Source organism: Acanthisitta chloris, unplaced genomic scaffold (genome assembly GCF_000695815.1).
Source record: "Acanthisitta chloris isolate BGI_N310 unplaced genomic scaffold, ASM69581v1 scaffold40231, whole genome shotgun sequence".
NCBI lineage: Eukaryota > Metazoa > Chordata > Aves > Passeriformes > Acanthisittidae > Acanthisitta > Acanthisitta chloris.
The window spans coordinates 23,737-37,449 of NW_008658457.1; the positions used below are offsets into that span (position 1 = coordinate 23,737).

Genomic DNA, 13,713 nt, shown 5'->3' on the forward strand with positions numbered 1-13,713 from the left:
CCTTATTCACTGATGTTTTCTTCTTCTGACTTCATAGCATAGTAAAGTGCCAACTTTATTCTACGTTGCTTAGATTTAAATGCAAGAAAGTCAGAAAGAGGAAAGATTTTTAAACTTCCAAAATGTACTAATGGTTGCTATGCCATTCTTCTAATATACATATTTCCATCTTAACCTATCAAGACAAAATGGGATTTTTAGGATTCAGATTGCACTGGAAACTATAGGAACAAGCATTGTGAACACACTAAGCTTTACAACAGAATTTTAGAAACTGAGAGAGTCTGAGCCTAGGAGGCAGTTTGTGCATCCACAGCTTGAGCAAGCGCAGTCCAGCAACAAAACCACATTAAAAATGAGACAGGGCAGCTTTAAGAGAGAGACAGGAAGCTGTAACTAGAATCCAGCTGAATTCTGAGCTGGGGCACTTTACCATGAGGCTGCAAATGAAACAGATGTGCTTGCTGTGAAATTCTGTGGTGTCTGCACTTTTTGTACCAAAGGTGATAAACGCTTTCCTTCCTGTGATTTTTTCTTTCTTTTATTTTGCACATCTTTGCCATAAAGGGAATGAAATGGAGAAGTTGAAGAAATATGTATCAGTGAAAGATGAAGATCAGTTTTATCATCAGGGAGCTGTGGAGCTGCTAGTCTTTAACTTTCTGCTCATTCTGACAATATTAACAATTTGGTTGTTTAAAAACCATCGATTCCGCTTTCTGCATGAAACTGGAGGAGCTATGCTTTATGGTGAGTATAAATTGAAGTGCCAGCATAACATAGGACTAGTTGCAGATTTATGCTCAGGCACTTGAGATCAAGTGCTGACAAAGCTCAGAAAATGTGCTGAATTAAATGTCATCAGCTCTGTAACTGTACAGTAAAATAATGTTAACAGCATCTCTCATGAAGGAGCTGGAGGCTGTTTTGGTGAGGGGGTGACTGTCATGGGCTGGTTATCCTCAGGTTGTGCCTGTTATGTTCCTCTATGGGCAAACAGCCACTGCACAACACTTTGGGATTTAGGGAGTTTACTGTTTACAAAAGAATGAAATGCCCTCAGTGACAGAGATGATTTAAATTTGCTTGTGTTTTTATAACCTTCAGAGGTGTTAGACTAAGGAGCCTTGTGGATACAGACATGTTGTCTAATAAAGTTTAAATGATCTTGAGACTTCTCTTTTGGCTTTCCTCTGGGCCTTTGAAAAACACACTAGGAAGAATGCCACTCAAATCATCTCTGAATGCTGTCATTGTACTGCAATTTCAGTTTGCCTATCTGGTTCTAATCTTCTTTGATGAAGTTTTGCCATGTTGCATATCACTTTCATGTAGAACTTTCTGCATTGTCCCCTAAGCACTCACTAGTTTAGTGATACACACTTGCATGTATAATGATTTCTCTTGTCATTCTCTTACTGCTGTTTCACTTTGAGAGACACGAGTGATTGTCATTGCTGCTGCCATAAAACACATACAGGAGGGTAATGCTGTCAAAATGGAAAATAGGTAATGACTGAGCAGTTCTGACACATCCTGTGCACACCACATACTCTAGCAGTGTAATACCCAAAACTCATTTTGCTAAGTTTGCATATTCTGAAGAATATTTGTTTATCATGGCACACCACATGCAAAAAACTATAGATGGAGTTTCACCTGCAAGCCTGCAACAGCAAAGGCAACTGACCCTACATTTTGAGATAAAAGTTTCTTTTTCTATGTCAAGCATTTTAAGGTGATGTCAGTACCACTGGAGGACTGAAACTGAAGATCAGTCTTCCTTGTATCCCTTACAAGGAATCTCCTTATTTTGCTTGATTAACCGTATGAAATTTCAAGAACACAGGCTATTTCACCTTCTTGGCTCACTGTCTTCACAAGTAACCTGATACTTTGAAGGAAAGCAAGTATAAAAGAAACTCTTGTATTAATCCAGTCACCAAGCCCCCAACACCTGAGTCTGTGGGATCTCTTCATTCTCAACTGCCTTGCCTGTATTTTAAAGCTGTGAAAAAGTGTTTATTTGATAATATACCTTTTTTCTAATCTTTAAACCTGTTGCACACAGAAAACACTTCAACTGAATCAGCTGAGACTGAAACACACATCACATGGTACTTTAATGCAATAGTTTTCGTTGTCAGACATCACCTGGATTGTTGTTCTAAAAGTTTTACCAGATACAAGGCACATAATACTGAGAATACATTTGCTTGTTGCATTTCTGTTAGCATTTTTCAAAAGGAAAACCATGCAATATATTCATTATGATCAACTTGCAAATTGCAACCATGTTTTTCTAAATATATGGTGGATTTACTATAGTAGCTTTCTTTACACTATTGTGCTGCTTCTCATGTGCAGCTGATGACATTTGTTGAAGACTGAGACAAAAGCCTATCAAAACAGAAATGAAATATGTGGGAATACATCATAACACAAATAAATCAGTATTTAGTTAGAGTTTTATCTGTCCTCTGGTTCTGTTTTGATGCCTGCCCAGAACATACTCTGCACATCATGACAATAACCTACTCATATTCTTTTGATGAGTTCAGAGATTAGTGCAGGACAGAGCTTTTGAATTATTAAAGCATTCATGAACACTGCTTATGCTTGTAAATAAACTATCTATTTAGTCTTGCATTATTTATGGCAATCATTAAACAGGGGGAAAAACTTATTTATAGGATGCAAAAAGCTGCTAATGTCTTTTTCATCCTTCAAAATTTTGGATATGGGTTTCGTTATCTTTAGCATTGTGAAATAGCAATAATGAAAAGAAAGCAAAATTTCAGAGGTCATGACAGAGGTGTCAGATCAACAGGCAGCAACTTTGGGAGAAAATCTTCATGGCACCAGGCACCAACAATGGGCTAGGTCCTGCTTCACTTTTTGCCTTCCCTATCCAAATGTTCTACTTTATACATGTTCTGAACAAACCAAAAGTCTCAGCCCTGCAGTTTTGCAGCCCATCAAGCTGTTTATTAGATATGTGAAGAGCAATACAAGAAACTGATAATTTGGCCTCAAGTGACAGAAAAATAGGGTCACTTCCTGCAGACTGTGTGCCACAGCATGGCAGATGGGTCTGTATTCCTCAGCAAGACAGTGTGCCATTGGGGTGTAGCAGTGAAGGGAGAGAGAAAGCAAAGTGTGAGGAAGACCAGGGGAAAAAACTAAACACAGAAATACAAAAACAGGAAGTTATACAGCTACTACAAAGTGCTGAACAGCCACAAATTGAACAGAGCCTGATAGAAAGTTCTATTTAAAGTACAGAACAAATACAAGGGTGGTTTAGCTCTTTTTTTTTTTATAAGCTCTGTAGGAACATGCACTTTTAGGCTGAATAGTTCAAGCTTAAAAAAAACAACAAAACAAACAAAGGCCATACTGGAAAACTGTCCATTAACAAACTTGAAAAAAACTGAGGTATATTAGTTTTATTTTTTATCAAAGTATTGGATCAATACTGAGTACAGCTACAGTTAATTTTAAAATCTGCACTTAGGAAGAAAAAAACCAAAGCATTTAGCATCACCCACAATTAATTCACAAGAATTAATTCAACAGGAATTCAACATTGTTTCACCAAAAAAAAAAATAGGTGTACAGAGATGTATATATATATATTGCAAGGAATTAAGCTTGAAAGTATTTAAAGACTCAAATTATTTTGTTTGTTGTGACACCAAACTGAAATAGCACTCACAATGAGGAAGAATGCAGATTTACCTCTTTATTCATTCATTCCTTTTTTTTCCTGTATCCCAGAGAGCAAGTGACTCTGCATACTGTAGTTTGGTTTGCTGAACAGACCCCAAATAATAAACTCAACTTGCTTCCTGATTTCTGGATACCAAGGAAGCAGGTGGATATGAAAAATAACTTTGTGCCACCCAGAAAGGGACAAGCTTCTTTTATATGCATTATCAGCACAGTTTCCTATACAACAGCAGAGTCAGAAATCATATAGTAGATTATCTCCACGAGCACTAGTGAAAACACAATGCCACATCTCTCAGATCAGAGTAGGTGACCCTTCTCAGCACCACACCCCAGGAAGAACTTGTCTTAGTACTAGACAAGAGACAATTGGCCAACAAAAGACTAAAGTGCCTGTAGCCAGCTCCTGTAGGGCCTTGGTCTCTTCAGACACCTCAACCATAAAACATTAGGTGCAAAATTCCTCATATAAAATGTAAGTCATGGCCCTTCTTATTAGTGGGCTACATAATGAAAAACTGAGTATCCAAATTCCTCATCCTGCCCAGGTATTTAGGTATCAAGCCCACACAGAGGTGCCACCACTCATCTCAAATTAAGAGGCTAAAACACTCTTGTAGGTTGGCAGTCAGATGTGAATGAAACAAAAGAAAACAAAACACAACAGACAGAAAGAAAAAACTAAACCCACCACCAACACAATCTGTGCCTTTTATCTGTGAGGCTGATTAGCAAATTTGGTTGAAATTGTTTTCAGTTTGAGTATTTGTCACCCCTAAGGAGTGTGTGATACCCATTAAGTGGAGGTGAGGCTGATTGGAGAGGGACCTGCCTTTAAAGTTATGCTCCATGGGATTAGCTGACCAGACTGGAAGGGAAGCATAGAAAGGTTGAAGGACAGGAGAACCATTGTAATGCTCACATGAAATGTCTTTGTGTTGCAGTGCTTAGAGAGGCTTCCCCAAGTTTTGAGGGGAAAGTTTTTGGCAGATGAGCAGTGGGAAATCTGACTTACAGTAGCCCCTTCTGAGATCCCATGTAGTGTGTTTGGAAGTGAGGCACAACTTGTTCTCAGTTCAGCTTTGGTGGAGTTGTCTAATGTTTAGGCAATATGACTTTTACACCTTCTAAATCCAGTATGCCTCTTGTGTGAAATAATTCTGATGGTGTGCTCTGAGTACCCCTGGTTTTCAAATGCAGCAATGGATATAGAAAGTCCCAGAAAAAGGATTCTGAGTACCCCTGATTTTCAAATGCAGCGATGGATATAGAAAGTCCCAGAAAAAGGAATCTCTAGACCTCAGTAAAATAGAGTGCTTCATTCTCATCCTGATTTCAACATTCATGGTGAAGGATTGCCAAGATTCAGAAGACAGCATGGGAAAATCATGACCAAGGCAGAAACTGACATTTTGTAGTGGTTAGGTTAAGACTGGAATATCATTCTTGAGGCAAACAAAGAAATTTGAAAGACAATCTAAAATATTCTGGAAAATCAAGTAATGACTAAAATTGCATCCCTGAGTATCATTATTAAGTTGTTTAACAGCTGACTAGATAAAATCCCGGGGAGAGAACAGTCCCATTTAGCTCAGGAGTTTGGCATGAGTGAGTTAAGAAATCCCTTCCAATGATCTCATTTACAACAGAGGATTTTATCCTGCTTCTACTGAAGAAGCTGGAAAACCTGCATTGCATTCAGTTGAAACAGGACTGAGCTGTAGTTAGAGTGAGATTTTGCTGCCAGATCTTCCAAAGACAACTGAGACTTTTTAAAAGAAATTTGTAGCCTTGGTTACACTCTCTTCTATTTCATGGCTGCATTTTAATAAATGTGCTTACAACATGAATTGAATGAAACCTTGGTGCTACTTTTGAAGGAAAAGATCTTAACAGGAATCTGAGCTGAAAACATTTATAATTAGATTACCTAGAATGCAAGATAGGTACTCTGTGCTGGTACACTCAAGTTGTGCCTTGCATAAGAGATTGCATTTACATCCTTAACTGATGCAATACTATTAGAAACTTTTTTATTTGTGCTAACAAGTACCTTAGTATAATATCTACTTCTGATTTCATCCCTGACTCATCTTCAGGGAGTTTTAACTGCTGAATTTCTAAACCTACATGGTAAAGCCAAGCTTTCTGTGTGTGCCACTTGAAATCAGAACTAGTTGTAAATTCTTTATTTTATTTTATTTGAACACAACCAAGTCCATCGAACTTTGTGAGAAAATTTTCAAGTTAATTTTTTCTGCCGTGAAACATTGATTGCAAAGAGACTGTGAGTTAATGGACTTTTTTTTTCATGTTAGATAAACCCAAATTATATTTCCCATTTTTTTTCTTTAACAAACTGTAAAGAGTGTTCCAGAAGATACATTACAAAAGCAGGACTCCAGATTGAAAGGGGGAGTAGTGCAGAGTACATTCTACAGCTATTTAAAAATTAATTATTTCTATCAGAATATGATCTGGACTCTGAATTCTGTCCTGAAATGAATGTTATATAAGGACATTAAGTAGAAAGTGCATTCCATAAATGATGCACTTACTAAAATATTAAATACACTCTTCCCCAATTTTTAATTCCCTGGAGATTTTATATAGGGTCTTTGGCACGTTTATTATTACTGAAGGAAGAATACAATCCCATCACTCACATTGGCTCTTGCCATATAGTGTGGTGGTAGCAATTGTCTTCATCTGAACCTTCCCTAGAGCATTTGAGAATACTCTGAATCAACCCATCAATATGGATCCTCTCTGCATTTTGTTCAAGTTATTATATTACAGCATTTCCTTGAGAGTTACAAGGACCTTAAAGCCCCACTGAAGCCCTGAGAATATCAATTGTTACCATCTTCTCTAATGTTATTTCTCCACTATGTGGATGCTGCTGGATACTCTCACAATTTCCTTGCTGTTTCATTCTCATTCCATTATTTGTGTGGGTCTGTACATCACCTGCATCTGGACTCCATCAGAGGGTAAGATGGAAAGCTGCTAGAAGGAAACCCAAACTTGAATTCCAGTTGTAAATCTCAGTGCTGATCATTATTTCTCTCCAGCTACTGGGCTCATATTTTTTAAATATTCCTTTTCTGCAAATGGATTTATTTATACTCAAGAACTGCCTAGCAGGGCTAGGATCTGGATGTTTGCACTTGTTGCCATGCAAGAAAATTCCTACAGAGGCAGGTTGAGATGACAGCTGAAGATAACATTTCTTCTCAGAATACAGAGTAAGAACAGTCCTCTACTCCTGGTCTAAATTTCATACATGGGTTGAAATAATTTGCCCTAGAACAATTCAGTTCAATTTCATAAGTATAATTAAGAACACGTTTCAATTTTTAAAACAATCAAATGGAATTTGGTTCAAAGCAAGTGCTGTATTAGCCAATGTAACACACCTACTAAGAATCTGGGAATGCTGTAGGACACAGTTGTCCACCTGACTCTACAACAGAGACAGTAAAGGCAATGTCACCAGTCTCCACTGATCTCCCTTGAGCAGTTTTGTGTTGCCATTCTCAAAGTTACTGTGTGTACAAGCCACATGAACAGTTAAACTCCAAAGGCTAAAAAATAAATCAGAAGAACTCTGAACAGTAGGACCTGACCACTTATTTTTGAAATCACTTGAGTGTTTTTAGCTCATCATTCATGATTTTTGAGCTGTCAGTTAAAAAATAATACTTTTGGAAGACATAGTGTGAGGGTATAGGTAAAACTCTCCAGAAAACAGCAGGGTAATGTGACAGATGCTGTAAACCAGCAGGTAAATGTTAGAGCCAGGAAATGCAGCAAGACAAGAACTTGGCAACCACAGAAGAGTCATGTCTGGGACACAGAATGAGGGATATACAGGGAATTTGGTAAGCAGACAGGGAAAATGCAGAAGGAAAGGGAAGGGTGAACAGGTTGTAAGGGCACATTCATCTTACCACTTTTTTCTCCTGCCTGTTCAAAACCTATTCCACCATGTGACCTGATACTGATTGTAGAAAACTGTTGCCAAATATTCCTGTTCTTGAATACTCTTTTTGCCAATGTCCTTGTGCAGGCATTGGTGAATGTCTGCAAAATATTTCTGTTACTGGAGCTGGTTAAGTCTATGTAATACCATAGGCCATAGTTTGAAACATCAAGTTATAAGAACAATAATGGTAAAGGAAAACCTAAAAGTTTTCTGTTCCACAGAACAAGAAGGAGACATCAAGTCTTGTCCAAGAATCAAACGAAGTTGAATTTTTAATGTATTTGAAATTGAATTTGAAAATTAAATATGTGGTTCTTCCAGAGGAAATCTAATAAAGACAAGATTAAAACCCTGATTGTTTTAGTTAATGGTTTCCTGGGTTCTGATTCATGAGTTTGGACATCTGAGCTGACCACTGTAGAGTCATATTTCATAATAACATGTGCAGTGCTTGCTTTGGTTTTGCCATACATGCTTTCCCCTAAAACTTTGAGGAACTGTCTTTTAATACAGCTAGATTTATTATCTGATTTATTGCACAAATGCTGTGTAACTTAAGCAAATGGTCTTGGGTTTTTCTACAGCTTATCGAAATCCTCAAGAAACCAACTGTACTAAACAACAGATACAAAAGAAGCACAAATGCATACACATACTAAAGCAAGGCAGCTGTTACTTGGGTGTAGCATCAGTCCAAGAAGCTGCATTACATGTGTGCTACAAATTTGCAGTTCAGAGTCTCTGTCATGAGAAAACGTGACAATAGCAAAGACATCCTATTTATCTCTCTAGGCCTTTATGATCACTTTTATCACCGTGGCATTGGATTACAGGATAAAACTTCAGCTGTAACATCCTATTTTTCAGATGCTTATCAGCCAGTTCCTGCAATTTAATTTCATTCTTTCTTATCTTTCATGAGTAAGTATCTCTGTTTGGATATTTAGATGTCTTCCATCAACACTTAATCTGAGTGTTCTTAGCCTTTTACCAATGTGTTCATAATTAGTAATGGTAAAGCTGTTCCTCCTATCCATGGGACTTAAAGCACATAGGACATAAAAGAAGCATGGAAATTAAATTTGAAAACAAATCCATGTCTCTGAGGGTGGAAATAATCTTGGTAATGTTATCTAACTAAATATTAGTCACTTTTCCTGAAGTAAACATGCAAGCTCCCAGTAGAGTCAACCAGAAGAAGTGTCCCTTCCAGTGAATGGTTGCAGAAGTACATTTTCCTTTCTGTTAAATATAAAGGAGACAAAATGTCTGTCTTAGGTAAAAGCTCTATATTGTAAATAGTCAAATTAATTAATCCCAGTCTTATCTTCCTTCCCTTCTTCCTGCTTTTATTTTCCTATGCTTTGACTGTCTCAAAAATACAGTCTTCTACTGTAAGCACAATGTGCCTGAGAATGTGTCAGAGTTTTGTCCCCATGAATGAGTGTGTAAAATCCCCAAGATTTTACAAGCTAATGTTTGTATGCTCAGTACAGCACAGGAGTTCTGCAGGCATCTCCCTGCTCTAAATATCTACTGAAAATGCAGTGGATGAGAAACTCAGCTAATAACTACTCCAGAAACTGCATCATAAAAATAGGAGGAAAACTGCACATATGTCAAACCAACATCTGCATTCTAAAGAAATGACTATTTTTTGGTTCAAAAATAATTTATGGTCATCCATGAAGTGTTGAGACGTGTACGTCTGTGCAGGTGGAAACAATGAGGTGGTGTCCAAGCTTTGACAGAGTTCATTTTCCTCTATATTAGTTATTGTGTGGCATCAAATACATAAAAGTACTTGAATCTCTTTCATTTTTTTCTGTTTCTCTTTTTTTTCTTTGCTCTCCAGGCCTTGTAATGGGATTAATTATAAAATATGCGACAAAAGCATCAGATGATGAAAGTGGAACCGTTTATGAATGTGAAAAGCTGAAATCTGGGCCATCCACTCTGCTTATTAATATAACTAATCAGGTCTATGAATATCAGTACAAAAGAGAGATCAGCCACCACAATGTCAATGGTCACCAGGGCAACGCAATCCTTCAGAAGGTAAAAACCATCTTATTCTTGTGTTAAACTGTGTAAGATATTTATTTTATTTTCACCCTTGAGAGAGGAAAAGAAGTTTCAAGTCCAAATGTGACACAGGGAGAGAGAGGCTATTCTGAATTTTGGGTGAGGAAGGAGAACAGTAAAGGGAATAAGGTGCAGCAGAAACCTGACCATCATTTAGCTCTCAGCTGATTGTGTGCTTGCAGAATAGTTGCATGAACTGTTTTATAACAGTCCCAGCTCCTGCACAGACCAAGTTCATTGCAGACACATCTATTAACTTAGATTCATTGCCACTAAACTTTTTTAAGCCCCACTGATATCATTATTCATCCTCTATCCTAAAAAAGACTTGCTCTGGCAGCAGAATGCAAGGGAGGATATCTCCTGTGTACAGCTCAGGTAACCACAAACTCAATATTTTTCAAAACAGAAACTTGTAAAAATGTTAACTTACACAGGAGAATGGGGTTTTTATAACTCTTAAATGCATGACAACATTCTCATCCATTCTTTCACTCCTGCAATGGTCCTTAGCAGGGACCTGGCTGTTCCAAACTTGGAGATACAGCATTGTGGCAACACAGGCTGAATGCAGAAAGGGAAGTGTGGGAGGAAGTTTATAGACTTTCACAAAGTCATGGCCTGTTCTGTTTTCCAGTATATAACAATTAAAATATTTTTCTTTGTTCATATATTCTTTCCCCACCCATGTAATATTTACTTCTTATAATGTTCTCTTTCTTTAAAAAAGTGGCAGGGATTTGAAGAACTCTTGAGTGCAGAAGGACTGTTTAAAACCTGGATTTTGTGCTCAAAGGCATTGCATGTTCACATGAAGCTTCTAAGCCCCTACCAGTGGCTTCTTACAATATTGCAATATATAGTTTTGCTTTTTTTCCCCAAGTATTGTTTGTCTAGCACAGTAAGGCATGTTCCTGTGTATTATAGCAGTAATCAGTATCAAAACTTCTAAATTACACTTAGAATGTACACTGGGGAGCTCAGCAGAATTAGGATTTAACCATCTGCTCAATTTTTTTGCTGATGCAGCACCACTGTGTGCCTGTCTGCTCTTACTGCTGGACTTGCCCTTCTCAGAAAGAACTGTCCTTCACCCTTTTTCCTGCCAGTTTGTGGCAAGAGGTTTGTCTTAGTCTAAGTGTGTGTTTAGTTTCCAAGGCATATGTACCAATCCACTACATTTGATTATGTTCAACAAATCTGGCACACTGAAGCTGACCTGTGTGATGAGAAAGGAGGAACAATAACTTGCACAGAAGTTTGTGCTGCCCTTACAGGGGATTGCCCAGTCTTCTTTCCATAATCTCACTTTGCTGGAAGGTTCTTAAAAGTCTCAACTGTGAATTGTGGTTTTCTCTGTATTACTGGAGAGGCCTCAGTCTGTCTGGATTTTCTCTTCTTTTTCCTTTAAAATTATCTGGCAAATGCCCTCTTGAAAAGAAAATAGATAAAAAAGGGAAAAGGGAGAAATTCAGCCACATTTAGGAGACAACAATGCCTGGCAGCATTCCTGACTGGTAAAAGCACTAGCATGGAAACCAGAAAGCATGATCACACCATGTTCTGGGTTTGTACAACTGCAGTTCCCTTCTGACTGCACTAAAAGCATTTACTTGGTGCATTTATCAGAAGGAAGAGATTATGCCATGACTTACAAACTTGTATTCTTTAGCACATGGTTTGGAATAATAAAACATGCAGTCAGGATTTTTGATGCCTGTGGAAAAGCTATTTGAACATATTTGCTGAATTAATTCCAGAATTAACCTTTGAGTCTGTTAGTTCATAAGTGAAGAAAATCCTTTTTCTGTCATGTTTTCAGTGAAGGTACCAGTGCAGCTAACATCACTGGCAGGTTATTTGCCAGTTCACTTTTTTCAGCTTTAGAATTCAAAGTAAGCAGGATGGAAAAAAGTGTCAGCTCTCACTTCCTGTTTATCAAATCAAGCTGTCTGTTAGGAAGAAGACAGAAGCAATTTTGTAGGCAGGTCTTACTCTTGAGAAGCTAAATAAGTAATCTAAAATATTGTAGCCATAAAATATGGCTTTATCTGAACTAAAGACATTCAAGCCTTCGTTCTAATTACCTGCTGTCTCTTTTGAAAGTATTGATGTAATAATATAGCCCATGGCAGAGCAGTAAGCTGTACACAGGCTTATTAAAGTTTTTTTTTCTCCAGCAATGCTGTGCTTTCAAAGAGGATTCTGTTTTAATTGAAAGCAACTTGTAATGAGTCACAATGGCTGAACATTGGCCTTGGTCTCTCTCTGTGCCTGAAGTTGAAGGAGAATATGAAGAGTGTACTGACAACTGAGAACAGCTGGAATAAGAACTTTTTGTCTCACCTAACTTCATCCTCATGCTGGCATTCATTTTATAATAGGGTATTTTATAAAGAGTTTCCTTTAAAGGAAACATTATGTGGGTTTTGGTAGTGAGGCCTTTTCTTTTGTCCCCATTCTGTACATGGGGAATTGAGGCACAAACACTGCTGATGTGTCTTTCCTGAAACTGAACAAGAAGGAGGTCCATGTTTGAACCAGAAATTAAGCCATGGGACTGTCAAGTTGGGTGTCTGGTAGTGCAGCTACTGTCACAGGAAACACTGCCTGTATGTGTTCCCTGTAAAATAGCACATGACTGATTTCCTTCTTTGAGGAATGCTTTTCAAGTAGTATTTTACATCTATAAGCTGTAAGGAACTACATGTTTCTTAATTAAGAAAACCACTCAGAATAACATCCTCAGACATTGAAGGTGATCCTGAGCTCAATCCTGAGAAAAAATTACAATTGAAACCTATCCTATCAAATTAAATGTTACTGTATTTGTCCTTACTGTCTCTTTTGTACTTTCTGGCAGATGACATTTGATCCTTCCATCTTCTTCAATATTTTGCTGCCACCCATTATATTCCATGCTGGATATAGTTTAAAGAAGGTATGTGTCTCTTTCTTGTCTGACAGAAGGGACTGAATGTGAGTGCTGCTCTGTAGATCCATCAGGCCAGAGACAGAGGGGAGAGTCAGTTAACAATTACATTGCAGGGGCAAAACTTAAGAGGGATGGACAAAATGAGAGCTGCATGGCCCTTGTTCTGCTCCCTTTCTGCCTTGTGCAAAGACCTGATTGTGCAGTTTATAGCACTTGGGCCTTCCTGTTTCTCAGAGAGACCATTTCAAATCTGGTGACACTGCAGGCAGCACATGTTGCTTGATCAAGACTTTGTTCAAGGGGTAGGGTTATAATACTGTTTGCATCAGCTACTTTCAATGTGGACTCCTATTATGATCCTGATGCTTTTTTCCAGATACTTGAAAGAGGGAATTTTGATGGCATTCCACCAGGCAAAAAATTAAACCTATTAAATTGTATTTTCCAGAATAACTGAGGTAGCCTATATTGCTTCATCTTATATTGAGATACGTGTTGTAACAAATGGCACTTCTAGATGGAGTGTTTCAACTTGATCTGAATACTCAATTACTGTTTTGCAAAAGACATTTTTTCAAATTTCCCTCCCCAGAGACATTTTTTCCGTAACTTAGGATCGATTTTAACCTATGCCTTTTTGGGAACTGCCATCTCCTGCATCATCATAGGGTAAGTGAAAGCCTTCTTCTATTATCTTGTATTTTTTTCAATTAAAAACTGAACTGTAAAAAAAAAATTGGAAACCCCATGGTCAGTATACTCAGCAACTTATGTAACAGATAGAGTCATTCCTTATCAGGGAATGCTGAGATGGAAAAGGCAAAACTCTTGGATAGCAAGAAATGTCCCAGGCATTCAGAAAATTGTGTCCTTCATTTCTGGTCTATGAGTGGTGTAAGCAAGAACTGCCTTCTATAATTCTATAGCTTTAACCCTCTCTCCTGGGAAAAAGAACCATTCTCTCAAATGAAAT

General features: G+C 37.8%; 1 protein-coding gene across 1 annotated transcript; it reads left to right on the forward strand.

Annotated features, from left to right (window-relative positions):
* Window positions 1-410: 410 nt before the first annotated feature.
* LOC103812086 (sodium/hydrogen exchanger 9-like) lies at window positions 411-13,409 on the forward strand (the record flags this gene model as incomplete). The annotated part of the gene is made up of 4 exons (XM_009085092.1): window positions 411-750; window positions 9,576-9,778; window positions 12,669-12,746; window positions 13,333-13,409. Coding segments are annotated over exons 1-4 (533 nt in total), but the record flags the coding sequence as incomplete, so codon positions are not given.
* Window positions 13,410-13,713: the final 304 nt, after the last annotated feature.